Source organism: Nannospalax galili, unplaced genomic scaffold (genome assembly GCF_000622305.1).
Source record: "Nannospalax galili isolate Female #2095 unplaced genomic scaffold, S.galili_v1.0 scaffold872, whole genome shotgun sequence".
Classification (NCBI taxonomy): Eukaryota; Metazoa; Chordata; class Mammalia; order Rodentia; family Spalacidae; genus Nannospalax; species Nannospalax galili.
The window spans coordinates 692892-707805 of NW_008332654.1; the positions used below are offsets into that span (position 1 = coordinate 692892).

A 14914-nucleotide genomic window follows, 5' to 3' on the forward strand; every position below is an offset into this window, starting at 1 on the left:
ATTTCATACAATATATTTTGATCATACTGAAACTCCCTCCATCATCTCCTTCCCCTCTCCATTTCATGCCCTTTATCATCAGTTTTTTAAAGGTCTATCAAGCCTAATTTGTGGTCCCCAAATGCTCTTGGGTGTGGGTTCATCCCCTGGAGCCTAGTCAACTTACCCAGCATCACACCCTTAAAGAAAACACTCTCCCTCTCCCATCAGCTATCAAATGCCTATAGCTCCTTGGCTTGGGCTGGGGTTTCTTGCCCACCTCCAGTATCCTTGCTGGGTTTTTACAAGAACGTATTTTTTAATGAAAGCTGGCAGATCTGTAAAAGAGCCAAATAGAATCCTCTTGCAAATAAAATACATCCTCAGAAGGAAAAAAACAATAAAGCATTCAAATCTCTTTTCTTTCATTAGTTTATCTAAAGCTCTGGTGTCTTGTGTTATTTAATCCTGGAAATTAACTCCTGCATACATACATTTTTAGATTTATCTCTCTACACTGAAACTGCATGTGGAAAGCAGATGTGTTTTTCATGGTCTTTTTTTTCTTTTCTTTTCTTTTTGAAATTGACTTCAATCTCTAATTTTAAGTTCTGGATGCCACACTAAATTTATAACATACTTAGCAGTTTTCATTGATTTCTATTTATGGTGCATCAGTTAAAATAAAAACGCATACATTTAAGCAGGTTCCCTTACCAAATGTTGCAGAGCAACAGGCAATTAGTTAATCAAATAATTCTTTTAACTATGTTGTGATTATTACATAATCTAAAACAAGATTTTAAAAACAGCCACTATGGTTAAAGATATTATTAGTGGGATTTATAAAAATCTGTTATTGGGGCTGGAGAGATGGCTCAGCTGTAAAGAGCACTTACTATCTCTGGAAAAGACCTGGGTTCAGTTTCCCACACCCAAATGATAGTTCACAACAGATGTCTATAACTCCTGTTCCAGGAAATCTGATGACTTGCACATATGTACATGAAAGCAAACATTCATTCATATACATAAAATAAAAATAAATAAATCTTTTTTTTTTTTTTTTTGTCTTTTTGAGACAGGGTCTTCCTGTAGACCCAGCTGGCCTGGAGCTCACTAGTGAGACCAGGTTGGCCTCGATCTCACAGAGATATGCCTGACTCTGCCTCTCAAGCCTTGGTACTAAAGGCATGCACAACCACACCTGGCTAAAATAAATAAATCTCAAAAGAAAAAAACCTCTGCTGCTACATTGAGAAGGACAAGAATAGCTATTCTAATAATACTAAACATAACATATTACATAAGCACAAGTGCTCTTAGTGTGAAATAGTTTAAATTTTTTAAATTATCTGTTTTAAAAGCCATAGACTGTCAGGTTAACAAGTATTACTTTATCACAAAAAATGTTAAAAATAAATCAGATAATCACAGAAATTCAAATTTCTTTCCAAATACGTTGTTTTCTGGGTGTTAAACGTTATAATACTCCTTTCAATTTCACAAGAAACAAATGCAAAATGGCAGTGAATAAGGGGCCTGGTGGAACACTCCCAGCTGCCTGGGAGGCTAAAGCAACAGGACAGCAAGTTCAAGGCCAGCCTGGACAATTTAGCTAAGCATTTTGAAAAATTAAAAAAAAAAAAAAAAAACCTCAGGGGATACAGGAGATGTCTCTATTGGTGAAGTGCCTGCCTCATAAGCATGAGGACCTGAGTTCAGATCCCGAGCACCCACATAAAAACAGCACAGTAGTCTGCATTTATTATAACCTCAGTGTTAGAGGAGTGAAGACAGGTGGATCCCTGGAGCTCACTGGCCAGCCAGACTAACCAATTACTAAGCTCCAGGTATAGTGAGAGACCCTATCTCAAAAAATAAGGGCGAGAGTGATAGAGGAAGAGACCTAACAACAACTCTGGCCTCTACCCATATGCCTACCTCACACAAGCACATATATATCATGCATATGCATGCATACACACACCCACACAATTTCTTCAGTTTCTTGTAAGATATTACGTAGCCCAGTCTGGCCCTGAACTCTCTGTGTAGCCAGGGTAAGCTCTGAATGCCTCTAACTTCCAGAGTTCTGATATTACAGACTTGTCCCCAATGTACCCAGCTCAAAATAAAAACTGCTAGAAAGTGCTGAAATATAGCTCAGTGGTAGAGTGCTTGTCTAGTAGGCAGGAGGGCATAGGTTTCCCAGTAGCAACACATTTCCCCCCCCCCCTTGCAAAGAGAGTCTTTTAAAAGTACCTCTTTTACCTTTGAGAGCAAAGAAGCAATATTAGTAGTAAATATACATACCATACATATAAAAGAACTATGTTATAAAATCTTTATGGATTGGGAAATTTTTTAAACTAAAAGAGAAGTTAAAAGCAAGTCAAGAATATATAACATTTGAAAGAAAAAATTGTACCAGCGTCCTCATAAAATGACCTTATTTGGTGGTATGAGTTTGAATTCTAAAGCCTGTGGATTGAAATGTGGGGAAAAGGTTCCTGTCCAAAAACATGTTGTTATGTAGTAGGAGTTTATGTCTATCTGGACTACAAAATGAAATCTTGTCTCAAAAACAAAACAACAAAAAACCAAAATACAATATTGCAGTTTATTTTGCTTCAAGCTCATAACTGATAAGGAAATACTGTATCATAGAAAAAGGTGTGCTGCTTAGTTTTTGTCAACTTGACACAAAGGAGTCACCTGGGAAGAGAGCACCTCAATTATGGGAATTCCTCTGTCAGATTGGCCTGTGGCCATGTCTGTGGGGCATTTAAATTACTATAACAGATGTAGGAGGGAACACACAGCCCACTGTAGGCAGTGCCATCCCCTAGGCAAGTGGGCCTGGGCTGTGTAAGATAACTGATCAAGCCAAGGGGAGTGGGCTCCCCTGTGTTCTCCTCTTCAGTTCCTGCCTCCAGGTTTCTGCCATGAGTTGCTGCCTTGACTTCCCTTGATGGAATTAATGTAATCTGTAAGCCAAATAAACACTTTCCCCACCCAAGTAGTTTTAGGTCAGTGTTTTATCATAGCAACAGAAATCAACTAGGACAGAAGATAACTTAGAATTCATTTGTATCAAGCTCTTTCTTTTATATATTACATAACTAAAGTTCACAGGGGTAAAATAATGTGACCACCTTTGTATAGCTACTTAAGATAAAGCAAAATTAAAGATCAGATCTGACTGTCACCCCAGATATCCAACACACTTCACTGGGAGACAGAACATTTGCCTGGTGAGATTGAGAACTTCACAAAGATTTTACATAATAGTGTAATGCTAGCACATTCCAACACGTATTACATAACGTGGCTAAACATTTTTTTTAAACAGAGAAAATTAACTAAATGTTATTGAAGAGTCCACTGAATTTCAACAAACATTTACTGAAGACTCATTTGTGTTAAGAGTTTCAGACACTCAAGGTTCATTAGTGAATAAAATGAAAAAAAAAAAACTTTTTACTGGTTTATATTTCAGGAGTCATAAATGAACATTACCACAATAGACAGAAGAATAATATATTAGAAGTGGTATGATAAAAATGGGCAGAGCTATTGAGAATGGAAGTGCCATTTTTTAATATACAGGGCAGGATACACTTTTCAACAGGGTGACAGGCTAGCCTCATCGAGGTGACCTGGTTATGTGCATATGGTGGAGAGTGCTGTGGGCAACACAAAATCCCAAGAGCTTGCTTGGTGAGAACTGTGGTAGGCACTGGAGTAAGGAGAGAAGAGGGAGAACAGGTGATGCTTGTTCTAGTACACTACGGGTAAAGGACGCTGGAAGGAGAGATTTTGACCAACTCTGACAATGAAATCAAAGCTATGCATTTTTCTGTTCATGCTGTAATGAAGTAAAGCCAAAATCTTGAGCATAAAGGTTGAGCATATAGCTCAGTCAGTAGAGTACTTGCCTAGCACAAAGCCCTGGGTTTGATGTCCAGCACTGCATAAACTGGGAGTGGGGGCATACGCCTAAATTCTGAGCACTGGGGAGGTCAGACGAGGGTGTCAGGTCCCCTGGAACTGGAGTTACAGATGGTTGTTAGCTGTCACGTGGCTGCTGGGAACTAAACTTGGGTCCTCTCTAAGAGCAATCAGTGCTCTTAACTGTGGAGCCATGTCTGCAGCTCCTCACTGAATTTTAAATTACCTTTTTATGTTTGTCTTTTAAATCTATTTTATGGCATCATTATTAGAATAGGTTCTTAAAATATTTCCAGGATACTATCAGATCTAGGAATTCCAAGCTGGGCGTGATGGCACACGCCTTTAATCCCAGCACTTGGGAGGCAGAGGCAGGCAGATCTCTGTGAGTTCGAGGCCAGCCTAGTCTACATAGTGAGTTCCAGCTGGGGCTATAGGGAGACCCTGTCTCAAAAAGACCAAAAAAAAAAAAAAAAAAAAAAAAACAGATCTAGGAATTCCTTTTTTTTCTATAGACAGTTCTTTCTTATAACCCTGTAATCCTTCAATCCCGACAGTAAACCTCAGGCTACTGCTAGATTTTGCCTTTACTGCTCTTTCTGAATTAGTTTCACTGTTTTGAAGGTCCCATGGATGGGTTGAGTGATCTGGTTGAACTGGTATGTTGGGTCTCCAACCAGGTCAGAGATTTTTATTCTCTTGATCAGTTTTTTCTTAAGGGGACTTTTCTTGTTACTATAACACAGCCATCAATTAGGGCCCTCTTTCATACTTAATTTAACCTTGATTACTTCCTTACAGACCTTATCTCCAAAAACAGTCACAGGTCAACATATAAACTTGGGGAAACACAATTCAGTTCATAGCAGATACTTCCTGGAATTTTGATTTTAGAATATATAAAAATATTTTACAGTATTGACAAAAATGAAAAAAAATCTTGACATTTATTTGGCAACTACATGAGGCAGGTACAAATCCACTACAAATGTTTTTTCATTTAATCCTCACAAGTGAAGTTCTATTAGCCTCATTTTATAGATGGGGACTATTAAGATGCTAAATAACTACTCCTAACTTCACAGAGCTTACACAGTGAAGACCACAGTACAGACAACACTCGTAGACACTACACTATAATGTAAGGCATCAAATAGTGGTCACTACAACCAGGAAAAGCGTGAGGTGATCCTGGGGCCTCAGAAGTTATCATTATGTGAACGATGACCCAATATGTACTATTATGAACACCAAGGAGAGGACGAGTTCCTAAAACACAAATGATGGAGTTTTTTTGGATTTTTTTTCTTTGATCTTTTAGTCTCCCTGTAGCACCAGCTGGCCTGGAACTACCTATGTAGACCAGGCTGGCTTTGAACTCACAAAGATTAGCCTGCCTCTGCCTCTCAAGTGCTGGGATTGAAGGCATGTGGCACCGTGCCAGGCTAAATGATGGAATTTTTTTTTTTTTAAATCACATTCCAAATTAGCATGTTTCCCTGACACTTCATCAACTTTGGGTTGTATCTTTTAAAAAGATTTCACCTACAACTTGAAAGAATAAAACTTAAAAATTTTGTATGTCTCCTTTGCTATATATTCTCTACACCGTCATTGTGGCCTGGTTTAATCACAGATTATTATTAAGTGTGAAACACAAAGGCAAATTCATAAGGTTAGGGGCTGGAGAGTGCATACTGCTCTTGCAGAGGCCCAAAATTAGGTTCCCAGCACAGGAAGTGGGATGAATACCCTATTCTGGCTTGTGCTTACACTGTACTCACCTGAAATCTGACTTGCCCTTGTTATTATTCTGCAATTACTGCAACAAGAAAAACAAAACAAAACAAAACGAAACAAAAAAATCCTCAAAATGAAAACAAAGTCATAAAGGAAAACGTATAAAATAATGGTATGAATATTAAGAGTAACCCCATGTTCCACTATTAGACCATTAAATATATAACAGACATGTCATATTGTTAGCATGTTATAGAAAAACTTAGTTTTAAAAAATGGTAAATATGGGACCAGAGAGATGGCTCAGTAGTTAAGAGCACTGGTTGATCTTGCAGAGGACCTGGGTTCTACTTTCAGCACTCCCATGGGGGCTAACAATTGTCCCTAACTCCAGTTCCAGAAGATCCAAAACCCTCTTCTGACCTCGGCCGGCACTGCAGGACACGGATGCACTTAGACACATGCAGGCAAATACACTCTTAGATGTGCAATCCTAGAGGCCGGTTGAGTTCTCTTAAAGCTCCACAGAATCTAAAATAATGCAAATCACAAGTCTATTCAACAACATTTTGCAAAACTTAAAAGAACTTTTTTTAAAAACATAAAGCCCGGCATGGTGGCTCACGTCTTTAATCCCAGCACTCAGGAGGCAGAGGCAGGCAGATCTCTGTGAGGTCAAGGCCAACCTGGTCTATATAGTGAGTTCCAGGCCAGCTAGGGCTACAGGGAGACCCTGTCTCAAAGATAAAAATAAAAACATAAACAGATATTTTAGTCGCCCCAAATAATCTGAGGCTTCAGGGCGGGAGAAGTTGTCCGTGTAAACAGGAGGTAGTCAATCCGTCCTATCCCGTGCACCCTCGCCCTCTCACCCTCCTCTTTTAATTTTGGACAGGGACCAAATAGGATGCACTCTTTATTCAGAATCTTCCTGACTGCCAAAGGGATGGCAAACACCTGGAGGGGATGCAGAGCAGGTTTTCCAGTCCTGCCCCTCCCCCACAGAACCTGGGCAGGCTGAGGTCAGCCCCACCCTCCAGACTGTAGGAAGCCGCTCTACATAAGGCGCCGGGCTGGAGCTGGGCCGCAGCACCTGAGGTTTGCGGAACTACCCAGGGTGACTACGATGCGGGGTCCGGGGCGAGCGGCACCCGGGACGACGCGAGGACGAGCACTCAGGTGGGTGCTTGGGGCCCGCAGAGAGGCAGCCCCTTCTCCAGAGCTCCCGATGCACCGACGCCCGCGGACTCCAGGCCCCAGTCTAGGCCTCGCGGGGACCGGGAGTGCCGCAGCCGTGCGCAGGTTCCGTTGCGCTCCGCCCGCGCCGGCGCAGCTCCCTCCACGGTCCCGCCCCTCGCCGCGGATCCACCAATCGCCGGCCTCGTCCCCGCGCCGCACCTGGGGGGCGGAACCCAGCGCGGCCGTCGCAGCGTCCCGCCTCGCCCCCGGCGCTGAACCCGTCAGCCGCCGAGCCGCCTGGCTGCCTGCGGCGAGGATTCGAGTCCGCAGCTCGGGGAAGGACGGGGGCGAGGCGCGGGGTGGGGGAGAGTCCCGGGGAGGACAGCGGCCGCGGCATCCGCGCTCGGCCGCCCCTCACGCAGCGCTCCATGCCGGTGTGGTGCTGCCGCTGCTCCCTGGCCGGGCATTTCAGGTGACTTCCCTACCCGGGACGGGACGGGCTGGGCTCCACGCGGGTTCTGCGTCGGGCTGTGAGGTGGGCGGCCCCTCCGTCTCCTCGCGCTGCTTCCCGCCTGCTCCCGCTCTGCCCGCCCGCCCGCCTCTTGCCGGCCCTGCTTGGGGCTCCAGGGACCGCGCTCTCCTGTCTCCTCGTCCTGTCCTGCACCGCGGGGGCCACGGGACGGCGAGACTGGCCAGGCCGGTGGTGAGTCGGTTACCCATAAAACACCGAGTTTTAAAATCCACGAAGGACCTCTTTTCAAATCTCTATCTTAAAAACAGTCTTGTAACACAAGTTAGTGAGTTAAGGGACGTAGAGCTTAGATGTCATGATCTAGTGACAATAGATTGTGACTTACTAAGAGGTTAGTAATTATAAGCCGTCTTGGTATGGAGAATTTGAAAAGTGGTGGTTTTCTACTCTATGGTGAAAGTTTCTCAAGGTGAGAAAAAGTATAGTTTTTAATGGAAGGCTGAATGTGTGTTCTAAATCTAGTTGAATTGACCCACCCTTAAGTGAATTATAGAAAAAAAAACAACAACAAAAAAACCCCCAAATCCTAGAAACTTCGTATTAAGGGTGAGTCGAAGAAATGTTCCACGTAGTAAAGACTCAGGACCTTGCTTTACACGTATGAATGTGCCAGAATAAGGACCTACATTATTATTTTTTTTTTTTCAAAATGTGAAACTGATCGAGTTGTTTAATTGAGCTCATAAAGTTTAGGTGAACCGTGAACTGGGGGTGGAAAAGATACTAATTTCTCGAAACTCTTTAAAAAGACAAACACTTCCTTCAGTTATGAATATAAGCAACAAATCACAGTATAAGTGACTATCCTCAATAGAAATCACATTAGTTGCAGATATCTAGAAATAGTGTTTGTCATTTCCCCTCCCTGCAGTATTTATTACAAATCCTCATTCAGTGTAGAGTAAGTGCTATGTATTTAATAGCACTGACAGCAGAAGTGCAGAAGGGATGTAAAAGCTCAGAAATAACTATGTCTCCTGTTGTAATAGCAGCAAGCTAGGTCTGCCCAACTTGTGAGTTTATAATGAGACTTTAAATTCTAGATACTGGGGTTGGAGAGATGGCTCAGCAGTTAAGAACACCGGTTGTTCTTGCAGAAGATCTGTGTTCGAATCCCAGCACCCACACGGCAGCTAACAAGTCTCTGTAACTCCAGTTTCAGGGGATCCGACAGCGTCTTCTGTCTTCTTCCAGCATTGCAGCACAACACAGGTGCACTTACCTACACTCAGGCATACACATAATATAAGAATAATAAAATATTTTTTAAAAATTCTAGATACTAAAAAGTATGTAATAGACTGCTGGATTAGAACTTTTAGGCAGATTGTTGTGTACTTAACAGACTGGTTTGAGAGTATCGTGTTCATTTGGAGTGTTAGAAAGCAGGTTCTTTGAAAACTCTTAAGCCCCTTGGGAAACCAAGATTCTTTTAAAGAAAATAACCTCCAAAAGCCTTCTGACTTCTAAGTTTGAATTCATATCCTTTTGGCTAACACTAGGTGGTAAATACCATCTGCTTATCTCTGTGCAGAGAAATTTCCAGGCAGGAGTGAAAAATAATTGCTACATTTTGGTTTGGGAGAGTAGAGAAACACACTACGTTATCATTGTTAAAATAGTTCTAAAATTTAAAAAAAAGGAAAATTGTTTGCCAGCTCCTTCAGGAATGTTTAGAATCTAATGCTGTTTTCATTTAGTTTTCTGTGTTGCTGAGGATGAAACACAAGGCCTTGGCTTGTGCTAAGCAAGTGCTCTACCACTGAATTTACATTCTCAGCCACAAATGCTATACTTCCTGTATTTTCATTAGAAACGCAGAAACATTTATGTTTTGGGGTTTCTCCCATGTCTGTATTAATAGAATTGTTTGTAAATTTTTCAAGGGAGAAACCTGACACTTCCTGTTCTGGAAATTAGAATATGACGGCCTCATTTGGCCCTTTAGAACCTTCTTTTAAGGTGGAAGTGTCAAGTGTTGAGTGTCAAGTGTTGCTACGTTAGCATATAAATCTTTTTGTTACCCAAATCTTATGCCTATACCATCTTTTAAAATTTGTTTTGAAACTTCGGGCTGAATGGTTCAAAAACAAAACAAAAAAAGAATGGAAGGCTTCCAGAGTCCTGGCAGATGTCTTCTGCCTTAATGCTTTACAGTATGGTGACATTTTTGCATGCATGCAAAGTACCGTTCTTTCCAATTTCCTAAATGTGATTATATTATGCAATTTCATTGGTGTCCTGAATAAAGGAAAGGTTAAGTTTTTATTACTCAAAATATATTATCTTAAATAGAATATTTATCAGATTGGAAATCAATGCTGCACATAGTCCTGCTTTGTAGTATGCATCTATTATAACACATACACAACAACACGAACTTCTGTGTTGAATAGTTACTGATGCACTTAACGTCTCATTGGCGCTTTATGCAAAACCAGTTTTGGGGGTGGTTTTTGTTTGTTGAGACAGGATCTCATAATGTAGCCTAGGCTGACCTTGAACTTAACAGTAGTCTATCTCAGACTCTTAGTGCTTCAATCACAGGCACATGGAAAGTGCTTAATATTAATTAACAACCAAAACTGTCATGGGATGCCACTTCTTGTGCTAGGTGGCTGGCCTAAAATACATAGTACAGCAATGGAAAAATTGGTATGTGTATTGTATATATTAGAATAGTAAAATGATGGAGCTACCTTGGGTTTGGCAGTTCCTCAGTATGCTAAACATAGTACATGGTCAAACAATTGTCATAGCCCCTAGAGAAATGAAAGGGTTTGTTCACCCAAATCTTCTGCATGCTGGTTTAAGTTACATTATTTACAGTATTCTCCCAAACCCATATCTTCAAGTGATAAATAAACAAAATTTACGTCCACACAGTGAAATCTTATTCGGGCATCAAAAGGAGTTAAGTATCCATACATGCTATAACATGTGACCCTTGAAAATCTGCTAAGTGGAAGAAGCCGTACACTAAGGGGCACATCCTGTATAAGTGGTTGCATTCATGTGTAGTATCTATGATAAGTAAATTGGATAATTCAAAAATTAAGTTAGTGGTTTCTCATGTTGGAGAGGGGATAATTGCTAATGACATATAATATTGCTAATGGGTGTGTAATTTTTCAGGTGGGGGTAACACTGTTCTAGGGGACTAGAAGATGGCTCAGTGGTTAAGAGAGCTAGCTCTGCAAGCATGAGGCTCAAATCCTCAGCACCCACATGGAAAGCCAGGCATGGTCACTTGTGCCTATAACCCCTGTGGGAGGTGGAGACAGGAGGATTGCTGAGGCTTTCTGGTGGTCAGCCTAGCTCCAGGTTCAGTGAGAAACCCTGTCTCCAGGGAATAAGGCAGGGAGTGATAGAGGAGGACATCTGACTTCTTCTGCCCTCTTTGGTTTACATGGGTACCCATACCCTCACTCAAATGTATGCATACACCATACACACCCAAACAGAAAAAAAAATAGAATAACCTTCTGGGAGACCCAGTTGTAGCTGTGCAGATGTTGGAACCCTGCCTTTCAGTAAAGTGGTGTGACCAGAAAAAAAAAAAAAAGGCTAATAGACCTTTTTTTTTTTTTTTGGGCGAAATGAGTGGTACTGATTACAAAACTTTTTGAGTATACTAGAAACCATGGACTCATATACTTTAAGAGAGGGTGCTTTACATATTTGAAGAGTTAACTTCAAAAAGAAGAGTGAGAATGAGAGAGGGAGAGCTGGCCACCATGAGAAGGATGATGGGGAGGGCCAGAGAAGCCGTCAGAGTGCTTAGCAGCCTTCAGATCACTACCCCTAGCAAATTCCCCTGAAAAATCTTGGGACCGATCCCAGGAACAAAGGAAAAATCTGACTTTTACAAGTTTTGGGAGGCTGGTGGGAAGTGTTGCATCATGTGATTTATTTCAGGATAGTCTACTTGACAAAGAGCATGGAGGAGCCAGGTGCCATAAATTGAGAGCTGTCAAGACACAGCACAAACTGCTTCCTAACTCTCCCAAAAGTAGCTGCATCGAGCTATGGCCTGATCCCTTCAGGCTGTGCAATCCGGCTTTTTAAGTCACACTCTTAGGAGAAGGCCCATAATCTAACAAGTGAGATCAAAGCGAGATAATTCATGTAAAAAATGAATACTCAGTCTCAAATTAAGGAGAAAAAAAATCACACAAAAAGAGAGGGTATTTTGTATGTTAAATGTATCTCATTAAAAATATTTTAAATCTTCTCAATGCCTCCTCAATTTACTTTAGTCTTGGGCCTGATCAAATAACCTATCGGCTTCTTCTTAATCTTTGAAGCCAGTTGTTTTTTTTTTTTTTCGGTCTTTTTGAGACCTGGTCTCACTGTAGCCCCAGGTGGCCTGAAACTGTGGAACTATGTAGACCAGGCTGGCTTTGAACCCCTCCCCCCCATGTAGATATAATATTATTGAACATTCATTATGCATTTCATAGCATATATTTGTAGAGTTAAAGTAGCTTAGACATTTTAGGCCATTGCTTATAAAACCAACTATGGGCTGACATAGTTTAGTCTGTGAGTGCTTGTTTTATTTATCCCCATTATGGGACATGCCTGAAATTAGCACTCTGGAGGTAGAAGCAGGAGGGTCAGGAGTTCAGGGTCATCTTCAGCTGCTTAGCAGGTTTGAAACTAGCCTTGAGGCAAGAGGAGGAAGTCACAAGTACTGCTAGTTTGAAGTGGGACCTTGAGACCTTGTTCCTCCACCCCTCCCCCAATGCACATGTCTATGGAAATACCTTTTTTCTCTTGGAGACAGGGTCTCCCTGTAGACTGAGCTGTCCTGGAACTCACTGTGTAGACCTTAAACTCACAGACATCCGCTTGCTTCTGCTTCCCCTAGACCTGGGATTAAAGGCGTGCACCACCACGCCTGGTGGAAATAACTTTTAAAAAATTATTATTTTTTATGTGTATGGGTGTAAGTGCACCCATCTTGTACGATCCCCACAGAGGTCAGAAGAAGGCTTTGGATTCCCCTGGAACTGGAGTTACAGACAGTTGTTTGTCACTGTGTGGGTGCTGAGAATTTTACCTGGGTCCTCTGCAAGAGCAGCCAGTGCTCTTAAGCACTGAACCATCTTTCTAACCCCATGTGGCAGCAACTCTTAACATGTCTTCATTTCCAGCCATTTCAAAGGAATTTTAGTTTGCTTTCCAGGTGTTCAGGGCATCATATGTAAATAGCTTGCTAAATCTGTGTGGGCACTTTACTAGTGGCCACACCACGAAGAAAATATTTCCCCCAGCAACCATTAATTGCCTTTAGATCCTGAGAGAGGGGTAGGGCCTTGTGATCCCTTTCCCATTAGGACAGGATGTTGTGCCCAGTCTTGTGCAGGCAGGTAATAATCACAGCCAGTGTGAGTTCAAAAGTGTCATAGCCATGTCATGCCTGGAAGATAGCATTCTGTAGCACTCTACCCCATTCTCCAGCTCTTACATTCATTTCACCCTCTCTTTTGCAGCATTCCCTGAAACTTAAAGTGTAGGAGAGAAAAACCACAGAGGAGAAGCCAGCCTTCGGGTTGCAACAGCAAGAGGTTTATTTAGTACACAGGTACCTGTGGGCACAAAGTCTCCTCGGGGGACTTGCGCGCCTCAGGTCGGGTTTGGGGAGCTTTTATAGGGCAGAAGCAGGGTACAGAAGCAGAAACGCGGTTATTGGTTCATTTAAACTATTACAAAATGCTACAGGGAGAGCGGGAAGCTGACTTATCACTAAGCCAGATGTTTCCACCATAAAACCTCACTTATCAGTGAGGTGGAGATGTTCCCACCATAAAACTTACTTATCAGGAGGCCAGATGTCTCAGCCATAAAACTTACTTATCAGGGGGCCAGATGTCCCATCCATAAAACTTACTTATCAGGAGGCCAGATGTCTCAGCCATAAAACTTACTTATCAGGGGGCCAGATGTCCCATCCATAAAACTTACTTATCAGGAGGCCAGATGTCTCAGCCATAAAACTTACTTATCAGGGGGCCAGATGTCCCATCCATAAAACTTACTTATCAGGAGGCCAGATGTCTCAGCCATAAAACTTACTTATCAGGGAGTTGGAATTCCTGACCGGTACGCGACCTGCCTGAGAGACTTCATGGCTCCTGACTTTTATAATTTTTAATTTTTTTTTCCAGTAACTATCTTGAAAGTGACCTTTATTTAGCCTAGTCTTTGCCCAGTCATTTTTGAGGACTTGAGGACAAGACGCTGGTATAAATTCTGCCTCAGAGATGCAGGCAGACCTGTTCCTGCTCACTGTTGTGCCATTGCTATTCAGTTAGCAAGCATGACTGAGAAGACCAGTATTGTTACGGCCACAGCAGCCTCATAAGCACCATCATTCGTTTGACCCCTCTCAATCCTGTTTGCAGAGGTGGGAAGAGGGAGTAAATTTAACCCATTTTTGTTTCGCAAAATCGAAGAGGAAAAGTTCAGGTGAAAGATAAAATCTGTTACCAGGATTCTAGTGGATAAGCCAGGTTTATTCGAAGCAGGGACATGTGCTTAACATTTTTTCCCCATGAAATTGAAAGACCAAAATAGTAATTATCCAAGTGGAAATGCTTTTCTGTTTTGAGGCTGAAGGGATTACTTCAATGTAATTTTAATTGTCCAAATTTTAACAGTTCTTAGGATGAAGATTTTAAGGTAAGAAATGACTACAATGCTCTGTTACACTATGACACGTCACAGAACAACATTCAGCAACAGGTGGTTCTATTAAGTGTTCCCTGAACTAGCCTCTGGCTGTGATGAGCCCAGATTGTTTATAAGCTACTTGCTACTCATTTATCATAACTGACATTGAGGAGGGAGTGGAAAGAGTAGTGTGGGGAGGGGAAGGACATTTACAGCCTGACGGTCAGGTCTTGAGACGTGTTCACACTCTAATCCACATCAACAAGATGATTTGTGTATTCAGGGAGCAGTAGGTGGAGGAAGTCATCAGTGATCAGACACAACAGGCTACCAGTTTGAGAATGGAGCTTTCCTAACCCTGACTCATTTCAAAGATGAGACTATTGTCATGTCTTTGGATCACTCAATCTCATTGATTCTGTGAAGTAAAATCTACTGAACTCCCAGAAGCTTTCTTTAACAGTGCCAGACTGAGTGTCACAAAGCATGCTGCATAGAAGTGACAGCCCCAGAAAGGGGTTTATTAACTAAAATGTATTTTAAAACAATTATCAGGGCTGGAGAGATGGCTCAGCAGTTAAGAACACTGGTTGTTCTTGCAGAAAATCTGGGTTCGAATCCCAGAACCCATATGGCAACTAACAACTGTCTGTAACTCCAGTCCCAGGGGATCTGACAGCCTCTTCTGACCTTTGTGAGGCATTGCATGACACGGGTGCACTTACCTACATGCAGGCAATACACGCATACACATAATATAAAAATAATAAAAATTAATTTTCTTTGATTTATTATCATTAAATGTTTTACTTGAACACCCATTAAATATAACAATACACCCTGGATCACACA

The 14914-nt window shown here is 41.9% G+C and overlaps 1 protein-coding gene across 3 annotated transcripts in view; it reads left to right on the forward strand.

Moving 5' to 3' along the window:
- Positions 1–6687: 6687 nt before the first annotated feature.
- The window catches only part of Osgin2 (oxidative stress induced growth inhibitor family member 2), a 29281-nt gene continuing 21054 nt past the window's right edge, over positions 6688–14914 (forward strand). Inside the window, exon 1 of one of the 3 annotated variants that reach the window (XM_008827611.3) lies at positions 6688–6852. In XM_008827611.3, the coding sequence (XP_008825833.1) occupies positions 6800–6852 (53 nt within the window). In that variant the 5' untranslated portion in view covers positions 6688–6799. Of the gene's footprint in view, positions 6853–7134; positions 7325–7435; positions 7556–14914 lie in introns of those variants that run through there. The other 2 variants (XM_008827612.3, XM_029560886.1) reach the window with 2 other exon arrangements.